At 44.3% G+C, this 12,684-nt stretch overlaps 2 protein-coding genes across 2 annotated transcripts; both read right to left on the bottom strand.

Annotated features, from left to right (window-relative positions):
• Positions 1-702: 702 nt before the first annotated feature.
• On the bottom strand, positions 703-2,097 carry LOC147874664 (uncharacterized). The gene is made up of 2 exons (XM_087343836.1): positions 1,472-2,097; positions 703-949 (listed from the first exon to the last, which is right to left on the bottom strand). The coding sequence occupies exons 1-2, from the start codon at positions 2,095-2,097 to the stop codon at positions 703-705; spliced, it is 873 nt and encodes a 290-aa protein (XP_087199962.1).
• A 274-nt stretch (positions 2,098-2,371) lies between these two features.
• Positions 2,372-3,148, bottom strand: LOC147874663 (protein CFDP2-like). The gene has a single exon (XM_087343835.1). The coding sequence runs from the start codon at positions 3,146-3,148 to the stop codon at positions 2,372-2,374; it is 777 nt and encodes a 258-aa protein (XP_087199961.1).
• Between the last annotated feature and the right edge of the window lie 9,536 nt (positions 3,149-12,684).

The following is a 12,684-nucleotide window of genomic DNA, read 5'->3' as shown; positions in this document are numbered from 1 at the left end:
ATTATAGATTGTTCTGTCTGACGACAGGTCCATTGTTAAAACGTGCGTTTTGGGGTTACTCTTGCATGGGCCACCCCCCGGCAAATCACGATTTACGAAGATAAAGTGTTAGTTATTTCCGGTTACTCCTGGTGGAGCAGTGAAGACCTTCCATCTAGTTCTGTTGACAGCCAAGCGTTTCACTTCACTCCAAGTTTTACCAGCTTCCATAGCCTCTTCTTCCACCGTTCTCTTCCATGTCTTCCTCGGACGGCCCCGTCTCCGTGTTCCCTGCGGATTCCAGTCCAGTGCTGTCTTTTCAACTGGTCCAGGTTGCTTGCGCAATGTGTGGCCAATCCACCTCCACTTTCTTTCCTTAATTTGCTCGTCAATCGGTGGTTGATTTGTTATCTCCCACAAGACATCATTTGATATTATATCCGGCCACCTCACATTTATAATTTGTCGCAAACACCGGTTGGTGAAGACTTGTAACCGGTTAACAATAGCTTTTGTAACCTTCCATGTTTCACAGCTATAGAGGAGAACTGACTTCACATTGCTATTGAACAGTCTAAGCTTGGTTCGTCTCGAGATGTTCTTGTTTCGCCAGACGGGATACAGTTGAACGAAGGCTCCATTTGCCTTCTTTACATCCTCTTCTGCCCCTCCATCTTTCCCGACCATACGGCCTAGATATACAAAGGAGTCAACTTGTTCCACTTATTCTCCAAGCGCTGTTAGTTTTGTCTCATTTTCAGATGGAATTCTCATCTCCTTTGCCTTTTGGATGTTGATCTTTAACCCTGCAATCTCTGCTTCCTTTTGCAATCTTGCTAGCTTTGTGTCCATATCCTGAAAACTTTGCGAGAGCAGACAGATATCATCCGCAAAATCGAGGTCTTCGAGCCTATCTTGTATTCCCCATTGAATACCTCTTCTGCCACCTTCAACAACTTTCTTCATTACTCTATCCAAAACCAGCAAGAATAAGGTACATATATTCATTTTCACAGTCTATACACAAACTTATTTAAAATGATGTTGTTAAAATATTATAACATTTATAGTATAAGATATATTATGTTATATTTATGGCGCTCTTTTATCGTAGTACGACATTACATTATTCAGCGCTTCTATTTTTGAACGACATGTTTCGATGTTTTATGACATCATCTTCAGGTTTATATCAATCTATATTATTTTAAAAACTAATATACATTTTGATGCGTTGCATTTATTGATCTTTTAGTATGTTTGTAGAATTTTCCGTCTTCATAATGATCTGGTGTCTGAATTCAGACGTTCATTATCTGTGGAATTAATTTCCAAGTATTATTATGCAAATGAGTATGGAATTGACATAGGGAATAAATACAAAAAGAATAAGGTAGGTGACAAGATACGTCCCTGCCTCACCCCAGCATTTGTTTGGATAGGTTCAGTGAGTTTTCCATTGTGCAAGACTCTGCATTCATATGCTTCATACATCTCTTTCATGATATTGATAATCTTTGATGGTATTCCATATTCTTCCACGGATTCTTTAATTCGGTTTAGGATTATTCTTGAGAGCACTTTACTCGGTACTGACATGAGAGTTATGCCCCGCCAATTATTACAATTGGTAATATCCCCTTTCTTTGGTAACTTGACAATCAGGCCTCCAGACATCCAGTCCTTTGGTAGTTTCTCTTCTGTCCATATCTTCTCAAGCAGTGGGTGAAGTAGATTCACAGTGGTGTCGATGTCTACTTTAAGCACCTCAGGTGTAATACTATCCATTCCTGGAGCCTTTCCATTATTTATCTGTTTGAGGGCTACTTTGATTTCAGCCTTTGTTGGTACATTTATACCGATTTTACAATCAGTTTCTACCACATTTTCTCGCGTCACCCCTCCGTCCTGTCGATCTCTGTTTAGGACTTCAGAGAAATATTCCTTCCATCTCTTGAGATGATCTTCTGTTGTCAATAGTTGATCATCCTTACTTCTCACAGGTCTATTCTTGCTGAAGCCTTTCCTAGCTAACATCTTGGTTATACTACAGAGTTCTTTGGCATCTCCCCTTGCTGCAGCCGTCTCAGCTCTCTGGGCCTGTTCATCCACCCACATTCTCTTATCAGTTCTCACACTTCTCTTTACTAGGCGATCAGTAATTGTGTATTCAGTTTGGATCCGGGCTTTTTGTTGCCGTGTTGTGCTTTGAACTCCTTTCTATCACCGATTAACTTCCATGTATTTTCAGACATCCAATCTTCCTTTAAATAATTTTTGAAGCCCAAGACATGTTCACTCACGCTGCAGTAGATATCCTTAACCTGAGTCCATGTACTTTCAATATCGGTTTCCTCTACTTCTTGTAATGCTTCATAGCGGTTTTTTAGCTCTAAGTGAAATTCTTCTCTTTTTTTGCTGATGTCCTAAGTTGTTTCACATCATATCGTTGGTTCCGTTGTTCAAACCTTCTACCTGTAGCCATGATTTTTAATCGGAAGTCTGCGACAACAAGATGGTGGTCACTGCTGATATCAGCTCCGCGTTTATTCCTCACATCCATCAATGATCTTCTAAATTTTTTACTCAGTGCTATTTGATCAATTTGGTTTTCTGTTTTGTGATCCGGAGATACCCAAGTGATCTTATGGCAATTCTTATGAGGGAATATTGTACCTCCAATCACCAAATCATGGCTGGCACAAAAGTTTGCAAACATGTCTCCATTTTGATTCATTTCCCCAATGCCACGAACTCCCATTACCTGCTCCATGCCTTCATTTCTGTCCCCAACTTTTGCATTCAGATCTCCCATAACAATCAAAACATCCTTGCAGGTTTTCCTGACAGTGTCATTTAGGGATTGATAGAACTCTTGTTTTAGTTCAACGTCTGAAGTTTCTGTAGGAGCATAGCACTGGATGATTGTGACATTTCGGATGTTTGTCTTAAAGCGTGCCGTCATTAACCTGTCTGATAAGGGTTGCCATTCCATAAGGCTTCTTTTTGCTCCTTTTGTCAACAAGAGACCAACTCCGTTCCTATGTTCTGCATCTTCTGCAGTAGGTCCTGAGTACAAGAATGTCAGCCCATCTTGTGTTTGCATTTCTCCAAAGTCTGGCCATCTCACTTCACTAACCCCAAGGATATCCAATCTGTATTTCAGCATCTCCTTTGTAACCTGCTTTAATCTGCTGGTTTCTCTCAAAGTTCTCACGTTCCAAAAACCTATTTTCGTGGTCCTTTTCATTCCACAAGTCGTCAACACTGAATCTATCCGGCTGTCTTTTTTTGCTGTTTCCGTAACAAGAAATTTTACAGGTCGGGTTGTTAGCCCTACGCCAACCCCCAGCCATCCTGGAGGACCGATGTTTTCTGTCGGGGTTGTCTCCCTTAGCTGGTAGGTCCCGATTTTAAAGCGTCGGGAACTCGCTTTTTAGCCCTTACATGGCTTAGCCGTGTACACAGAGTGTACCCGTTGCCCAGGAGCCATGACGTGGATATGCATGCATCGGACTTAGTAGGAATAAATGGCATTTCCTGTGTTTTATTAGTGCACTTCCACCAGCAGGGAGTGCACCCACAGGACCACATACTACTCCTTAATAATTAAGAATGATTATATATATAAAAAAACAATTATATGCTCATAAATATACAGTTAAAACCCTGACTTGTTAAGAAGGCTTCCTTAATGGTGCTTACATTAGGGGGGGTGGCCTGAGTCGGCGTCTGTAAGATGTAACTCTTATAAGCGCGGTGACAAATGTGTCTCCTACAGTGAGTATCCGAAAAGTGGGCCGACATACTTCCTCTGTTCCTTGCCTTCGTCGTATCGATCCTGATACAAAGCGCATCTCGTCCGGAACTGTGTCTGAGGACTCCGTAGTAGCTGTTACGGCTTGTATCTAGCGATGAACCATTGTTTAGCGTAAAATGTATTGGAATATAAAAAACCTGTGAAACTGTCTTAAAGTCGCAGAAGATTGGACCCGGAAGCGACCGGGCTCTTTCAGTGCAATTTCGAATACGAGGCTCCGTTAAAACGTGCGTTTTGGGGTTCCTGTTGCATGGGCCACCCCCCCGGAAAATCACGATGTACGAAAATAAAGTGTACAATTCCAGAAATCAGTTTTATTGGTGGCATTTGAGGTTCTGAAGGCGGTGAAGACGTGGCTTAGTCATCGCACTCTTGAGCCCTGAATGGCTCGAGACTCGATCTTACCGCTGGATCGAGGATCTTCTTATGCTGGGTGATGCCTAAGGCTCCCCCAGCAATTACGACTGCATAAAAGGTGCAGTCGACCCAGTACTCGAATGTATCTAGCTCGCAGCAACATTCCAGGATCCACACCCATTTGTACTTGTGGCATCCCCAGATGTAGCCCCGAACAATCTGAGGCACGGAACAAAACAGAAAAAATTAGAAAACAATAATAAAAACATTTCGTAACTCACAACAAAGCGATACCCGTCACATCTGAAATGAAATGTTGATTTAAAGTTACGCGAGTGAATCGAAATTGTGCTCAAACTGGACGTTTAAACATTTTAAATGCAGATGTAATTAATAGCTCTTATATTATTGCTACTGTTTGTATTATTATTTAGTGTTGACGACAGGTCCATTATCCTGCCTAAAAAGAGCTCTCCAGTCTTGCCTATTCTCAGCTTCTCGCTTTAACTCCAGAAACTTCATCTTCTGTCGTCGGTTAGCTGTATCAATCTTCTTCCTAGTCCTCTCTTTCCTTCAACCTGGCCTTCGGTGATATCACTCATTAATCCATTCCTTCTCATAATATGTCCCAGCCAGTTAGCTTTCCTTCGTGTAATCTTTGCTCGTTGACTCTCCTCAATACTTCTTCGTTGGTCACTCGATCCGTCCACCTGATCTTCTCTATTCTTCTCCAACACCACATTTCAAAACTCTCCAGGTATTTCTGTTCCTTCTTCCTGAGTGTCCAAGTCTCTGCTCCATACGTAACACTTCACTAGTTTCGTCTTCATCTCCGAGCCCAACTTGCTAGTGAGAAGTATCCTCTTCTTGACGAAAGTTGCCTTGGTCATGGCTATCCTTGCCTTTACCTCCTTGGTCCATAGAGTATCCGTCGTGCTCCACATTCTCCAGCTGTTGGTTTCCAACTACGACGTTCAATGGTTCTGCTCTCGGTGCTATCCTCATTACCTTTGATTTTTCAATGTTGATTTCCATTCCATACTCTCTACCTCTTGCTGCATGTACAGGTTTTCGGTTATTCTTCTATTTCTCCAATCAATTCCAATTCTCCGCTACGAACCCTCTTTGTCTCGGGTCCTGCCGCACCAGCGACCCCGAAAGAGGCGACTGAGGAGGGAACTAATTGTAATCGGGCGCTGTCTTTCCCGTCTTTGGGGAAGAGGGTGTTGTGGTTGTTGGTCCAAATTGTTGGTAGGATGCCAGTTATTAGGATCAGACTGTAGAGGGCCCAAAGTTTTAAGGCTCCCAGGAATATTTCCAACGAAATTGCTTCCTGCGACGCGGCAGGATCAGCTAGTCGCAGACAAGGTTTGGTTCCCCACAATCTGTCGTATAGGAGTTTGGTTTCTCCTCGCTTTTGGTCAGTGTCCATTATTACGTGTTTTTGTTATAGAGGTCTCTGGTCCTTGCATATATGGGCCCTCTTTTGTGATTTGTCCTTATTGGCTTTGATCGACCGGAGGCGGTACTGGGTATGGCGTTGATCCCAAGTACTCCAGGTCAGTCATATATATCCATCGTGTCCTGCGAACGACACAGATGTGCTGCCTGCTTTATTTTGTTTATGACCTCCGCTGCTTCCTTAGGGCCCTCATTGGTGATTAGCCCTTCTCTCCACTTAGCCTCGGCCTCAGTATCATCGTGGGAGTGGATTGCAGACGATCCTTTCTTGTTTCCTGTTCAGTGAACTGGGCTGCGCCACTCCGGCTAGCCATGGATGGTTGGGAAACCTCCACTGGTTCGCCTATCGCGTAGTTGTTTTTGGAAAATCAGCGCAAGCGGGACCCCATTAACCTGGGGGTGGATCTTAGCCGCACTAGTATTGTGCGTTGTCCGGGAAAGGCCTCGACATGTACGGATTAAAATTGTACGCATGTACAACCACCAAAATAAAGGCGTGTAGCGTAAATCTAGGATATCAAAATTAGCAGAATTTAAAAATGTAGATGTAAAGGACCAGTTAAAATTTCGATTTATGTATTAGCCAAAAATAAATTAAAAATTAACATTCAACATTTATATGAAGAGTGGGCTGTGCGAAACGAGGGCCAACTCCAGACCCTCACCTACTACATAGCTGGGGAACCTACACTGGTTATTAGAGGTTGCAGCCCCCCGATACGAGCAGGTAGCCTGCCCATAGTGCTAGAGGATTTGACGGTTGTAATCCATAAATGCGTGGTATATTTCTGTGGAACTTCTAATCGCCATCAGGGAAATAGTCTTCTGATGGCGCCTAACTATACCCAACTTATCGAGACATTTTACGGTGTCAGCGGGGCATAGCTCCTATACTTCTGGAGACGGGGCCGCCCGCTCCCGCTGCATAGCTGCTTCGTTTTCTAGTTTAGCAACTTCGTGGCGGACCGTCACGTCGACCTCAAAGACCCCGGCCCGGTTCTTTATAACCAGATCACGTATCTCATTATGGCGACGGATCATAGCTGCCTTAGTAAGTGTGCATTGGCCTAAAATGTGTGCGAGTGTCTCCGCCCGAGGCTGGTCCTGTCTCCTGCAGTGTTTGTACGTAGCTGCAGGGCTGTTGTAAACCGACATGGTTTTAACAGCGTGGGTTCATTCAAAAAGGAGATCCCCGAGGCCGTCAACCGCGCGCCCCTGGCCCATCTTTTCAGATCTGCCGCAGTGCATGGAAATGGCAATCTCGCGGATTTGCCAGCCGCTCGGGACGTGCAGTCACTTCCAAGGAGGGCACGAATAGCTGGATCATTGGACTGTAGAAACCTGAGTCCGGCACCAAGACTCACTCTAGTCACAAGGTGCTCGAGCTTTGGAAATCCTCTCACCCAGCCGTTCCATACCGGGATCTATTAAAACCCAGGTATCTTTGAGCTGAGCATTTCAAGTCGTGCATCTCGTTTGGCAATGTAAGCGGGTTCTCTTACCTGCTTGGCAGCCTTGATCTTCGAATGCGCCGCCATCTTCATAGCGAAGCGTGCGTCCCCTCTTAACGTGACTTCAAGCTGAAGCATGACCTCGACATCTTCACAAGAGAAGACTCTCCCAGCCGACGTCGGCATCGGGGCTGAGGCAAGCCTTTCGGTGTTTCTTGCAAGGGGATGGCGGAAGACATACCGCTGTACCAAATGAGTCCTCGCACAGACGACGTTTATAGGCCAAAGTAGTTTTTGGAACAGTGCACTTAACAAGATGGCACTGAGCCGCGTGCTTCCGTTTATAAAGTTTGTCGCACTTAGTACACTGGAAGCTTAACGGAAGTAAAGAGTGTTTCTCCTTGTGATGAGGAATAATATCACTGAAGCTAAGTACGACGTAACTCCCCGTGCCACTACGGAGACATGTAGGGCAGGAATGAGATTTGAATGGGAGCTTTATTATGTACAAAGCCTTGTCATCAGCGACCCCTGCCGTACCCGAAGCCTACGATGAAGGTCGTTCTCTCCGAAGTCCGAGGCTCTTCTTACAGAATCGAAAGCCAATTCATAACCCCGGGGGATTCCTCCGTTGACGTTTGGCCGACTCTCAGGTGGCAATGACCGGACCTAGCCAGTGCCCTAGGGATGAAAGCCTAGGGTTAAAGGCCGGAGTCATCCCTTAAGAGATTCTTACTTACTCCCGCCGTGTACCCGCGCTTGCTTGAATTTCTTCATTTTGACATTGAGAGCACGGCGGAAATCACATTGCGTCAGCACCCGCTAGGGCCCTCCAGTGCTAAAGTCTTCGGCTGCGCGCTCTTTGGAGTATCTCCCAGTTTTGAATCGTCCGCTGACAGATTAAGATACGTTTCGGCATGGACACCCCTCGAAAGCGTCTCCCTCCGTTTCTTGTTCTCTGAGAATTAAGTGCAGTCAGGGTGGCGAAGACGCCTGTCGATATACTGCGTCCTGCATATTTGGTTCCTTCCCCGACTCTGGATGCCTCTGTATCTGGCATAAGCACGTGTTGTCCATTAAACGGCCTGAATTCCCCATTGGTGTTCCTCCGAACCCTAGCGAAATGAAAGACTTGTAATTAATACCAAGTAAGTAAGGAATTTTAAGCCCCATTCGCTGTTGTCTTCAAATCACAAGATTAGAACTGTCCTTGGTAGCTAGGCTGAGAAAATTCAATATCCAGCGACGATGCCCATCTTGTAGAAGTCTGTTTCGCCAGCTTGGCGCGTGTTTAGTCTCCGCGTGACTGAAGTCTAGGAGTCTCGTTCCGGCGAGAGATTCTTTGGGTTAATTGTCGATCTCGTCAGTGTTGAGGGAGGAGTATCCTCGTATTGTTACCCCGTCCAAGGTTAAATAGAAATGTCTCTTCCTAATGTGAAATGTATCTTGCGTCTTGTCGATGGCCTTCGCGTGGCCCCAGATGCTTAAAAACTGGGCCATAACTGAACCCCTAGTCGATTGACATTTTAAAGACTAGATATTTTTTGGTGGCTAGAGAAAAAGTTTTGTTTATAGTGAAATCTATATTTTAACCAAATGCTGCATTAAAGAGAAATTGTTCTGTTCATGTAAGCACAACTAAAAGTTTAGTAAATGTAATAGACAGAGAGCAAATAATAATTGTCATGTGACATGACAGGGGTAACCAAAAGGTTACGGCTAATGAAGCTACAATCAAACTACGACCTGATGGCCAAGCTGTATAATTTTTCAAAAAGTGAAAAGTTCATTCTTTGTGTTTATGAATAAAACTCATCATATAAAATTTATAGAATTGTTTATGTACATTTTTTCCTGCAATAATTATTGGAATACATGGACATTAATTTAATGTTCTTGTATTCCAATAATTGCGCATCCAGCGCTCACAAGTCCTGTGCAAAGTAACACCCACAGGTGGAAATCCTCCAGCCCAGAGGCTTCCTGGCATCGCCGCCACTCCGGCTTATATCGGGCCACATATACGTAGACCCGACAAGGATTCTCGTACGTCAATTAAATAATACGTTTCTAGGTTCCCACTTTCTAGAAAAGCATTTATTCCTGAAACATGATAGCCTTCGTATTTGCGTAGAAATAACAGACTCCATGCAGTGGCCTTGCCTCCCTCCAGCTCTTTGTAAAGAAAGTCCTAATTAAAATGTATTGGAATATGAAAAGCCTGTCAAACTGCTCTTTAAATGCAATTTCGAATACGAGGCTCCCTTAAAATGTGCGTTTTGGGGTTACTCTTGCCTGGGCCACCCCCCGGAAAATCACGATTTACGAAGATAAAGTGTACAATTCCATAAATCAGATTTATTGGTGACATTTGAGGTTCTGACGGCGGTGAAGACGTGGCTTAGTCATCACACTCTTGAGTCGTGTATGGCTCAAGACTCGATCTTACCGGGGAAGTCGTCGTGATCTCTTGACAGGGGGCCTTTGTGAGGTGTGGAATTATGGCAGTGATACTGCCAGCTATTGTTAGGACTGCCATCACAATTGCCACCCAAAGGCGGAACACCTCCCTCCGACGATCCTTCAAACGCCAGTAGCGTCCGTAACAGTGGACGTGGTCACATACACAGATGTATATGCGTAAAATCTGAGGCACGGAACAAAACAGAATAAGGCATTTCTTAACTTACATCTGAAATTAAATGTTGATTTAGGTTACGCTCTTATATTGTTGCTACTGTACTTACAAATCAATTGTGACCAAAGGAATTTCTAAACAGATCAATCGAGCATCGATTTCTGTGCAGAAGATTAGCGGCTTAAAATGGCAGGCCAAAGTCCTCATATTTTAAACTGGAGTCTGCTTATTACAAGCAGTTTAAAGAAGTCGTCAGGGTTTCCCTATTAAAGGAAAGAACGTGTGATTTGGAGACTTCCTTCGATCTCCGGGATCTAGCCACATTTGAAGACTTACTTCATTTAGTTTATAAAGAATGCGGAATGTTCGGGCCTGTCAGCGAGGTTTTATGACACGCAGACTAATTAAATTGTCTGATCAGTTAAGCGAAATTATAATTAGCTCCAATTTCCTTCACTTAATGCCGATCATAGTATTTTCTCTTTCATAGCAAATTTCCCTACTTGTTAGATCTTGCACTCTCTGCCATTTATCTTATTATCAGTGATTTATTTTGGTTTCCTTCTGGCTCCACTTTCGCCTTCTTTTAAATAATTTACACTTCTACGTAATAAGACTATGTCAAAGGTCACAGGATCATCGCGGCAAAGAATCTCGTAGATCGTTCAAGGCTTAGGCAGGACCAGAATGAGCGTGTGAGCAATGAACACAGAAACCTAAGCCTTCGTGTCACGTACCAAGAGGATGACGGCGATGGCCACCAAGAATCCCAGGGTAATTACTGACGGGGTATGGTCTTCCTTCTCCCTCATCCTGTTGATGGCCTTTCCTTGGCCCCAGATGTTCAAAAACTGGGCCACCTCCGCCATGGCGATGCCCACTTTCTTTTTCCACTGTAATGAGAAAGTGTAAATATTTTAATCCCTGTGATTGATCTGCAATTGCGTATCTTGATCGATGATTTATGCGTCTCTTAAGGTCACTATAGTACCGTGCACTTGTTATTTATCTCGGAAAAATAAGTTCTTGAACAGCGCGAACAGGCAAATTCTCGGAGACTTGACTTTCCCTCCATAATTACAATTGTCAAGGGATTGAGGTAATTCCGTCCTTGAACCTTTCTTGAGTCTGGGTTCTCCCAGCAAGCCTCACTGCAAACGGAGTCGTCGTAGAGAACTTACCTGAACTGACGGTTCTGTACTACAGACCTTGAACTTGTCCACAAAGAAGTTGCGTCTGCAAAATCCTGCCGACCTCTTTGAGACGTTCTTCCACGAAGAACATCTCAGTAATTGGAAACTAAACATCCCTTTAAGTTTGTATCATTTGTCGTGAATACTGATGTGAGTGCCTTCCTCATTCGAGCCTCCATAACGAATGCTTGGATCTCGGTTCTCTTCAGGCACTGCTGCACCGTCCCTTGGGTTGGCATGGGTTCGTGTCCCCTGTGTCATTCCTCCAGAGTTTGCCGCTGATGCGCGGTTCTCGCCATGATTGGTCTGGTGTCTGGAGTCTTACGGGTTGGCTTGAGGGTTCAAACCTCCCAGAGTCTGCTCCCCCTGTGACGTCGTGTGTGGTGTTTTGTACCGATTATGATAATTGCCTTTGCTGTTCTGTGGTCCGGGGTTTGACCCCCGGTTCCGTTCTCCGTCTTCCTTGACTTCCAACTTGTTGAGGAAGATGAAGGCTTCCTTAATGGTGCTTACATTAGGGGGGTGGCCTGAGTTGGCGTCTGTAAGATGTAACTAATATAAGCGCGGTGACAAATGTGTCTCCTACAGTGAGTATCCCAAACGTGGGCCGACGTACTTCCTCTGTTGCTTGCCTTCGTCGTATCGATCCTGATACAAAGCGCATCTCGTCCGGAACTGTGTCTGAGGACTCCGTAGTAGCTGTTACGGCTTGTATCTAGCGATGAACCATTGTTTAGCGTAAAATGTATTGGAATATAAAAAACCTGTGAAACTCTCTTAAAGTCGCAGAAGATTGGACCCGGAAGCGACAAGTGCAATTTCGAATACGAGGCTCCGTTAAAACGTGCGTTTTGGGGTTCCTCTTGCATGGGCCACCCCCCGGAAAATCACGATGTACGAAAATAAAGTGTACAATTCCATAAATCAGTTTTATTGGTGGCATTTGAGGTTCTGACGGCGGCGAAGACGTGGCTTAGTCATCGCACTCTTGAGCCCTGAATGGCTCGAGACTCGATCTTACCGCTGGATCGAGGATCTTCTTATGCTGGGTGATGCCTAAGGCTCCCCCAGCAATTACGACTGCATAAAAGGTGCAGTCGACCCAGTACTCGAATGTATCTAGCTCGCAGCAACATTCCAGGATCCACACCCATTTGTACTTGTGGCATCCCCAGATGTAGCCCCGAACAATCTGAGGCACGGAACAAAACAGAAAAAATTAGAAAACAATAATAAAAACATTTCGTAACTCACAACAAAGCGATACCCGTCACATCTGAAATGAAATGTTGATTTAAGTTACGCTTTAAATGCAGATGTAATAAATAGCTCTTATATTATTGCTACTGTTTGTATTATTATTTAGTGTTGACGATAGGTCCATTATCCTGCCTAAAAAGAGCTCTCCAGTCTTGCCTATTCTCAGCTTCTCGCTTTAACTCCAGAAACTTCATCTTCTGTCGTCGGTTAGCTGTATCAATCTTCTTCCTAGTCCTCTCTTTCCTTCAACCTGGCCTTCGGTGATATCACTCATTAATCCATTCCTTCTCATAATATGTCCCAGCCAGTTAGCTTTCCTTCGTGTAATCTTTGCTCGTTGACTCTCCTCAATACTTCTTCGTTGGTCACTCGATCCGTCCACCTGATCTTCTCTATTCTTCTCCAACACCACATTTCAAAACTCTCCAGGTATTTCTGTTCCTTCTTCCTGAGTGTCCAAGTCTCTGCTCCATACGTAACACTTCACTAGTTTCGTCTTCATCTCCGAGCCCAACTTGCTAGTGA

Source organism: Zootermopsis nevadensis, unplaced genomic scaffold, assembly GCF_977971745.1.
Source record: "Zootermopsis nevadensis isolate Lab colony 2312 unplaced genomic scaffold, Znev_1.0 Znev_ptg000007l, whole genome shotgun sequence".
NCBI lineage: Eukaryota > Metazoa > Arthropoda > Insecta > Blattodea > Termopsidae > Zootermopsis > Zootermopsis nevadensis.
Note: the sequence above shows the minus strand (reverse complement) of the source record. Positions and strands in the feature narration are given on the sequence as shown.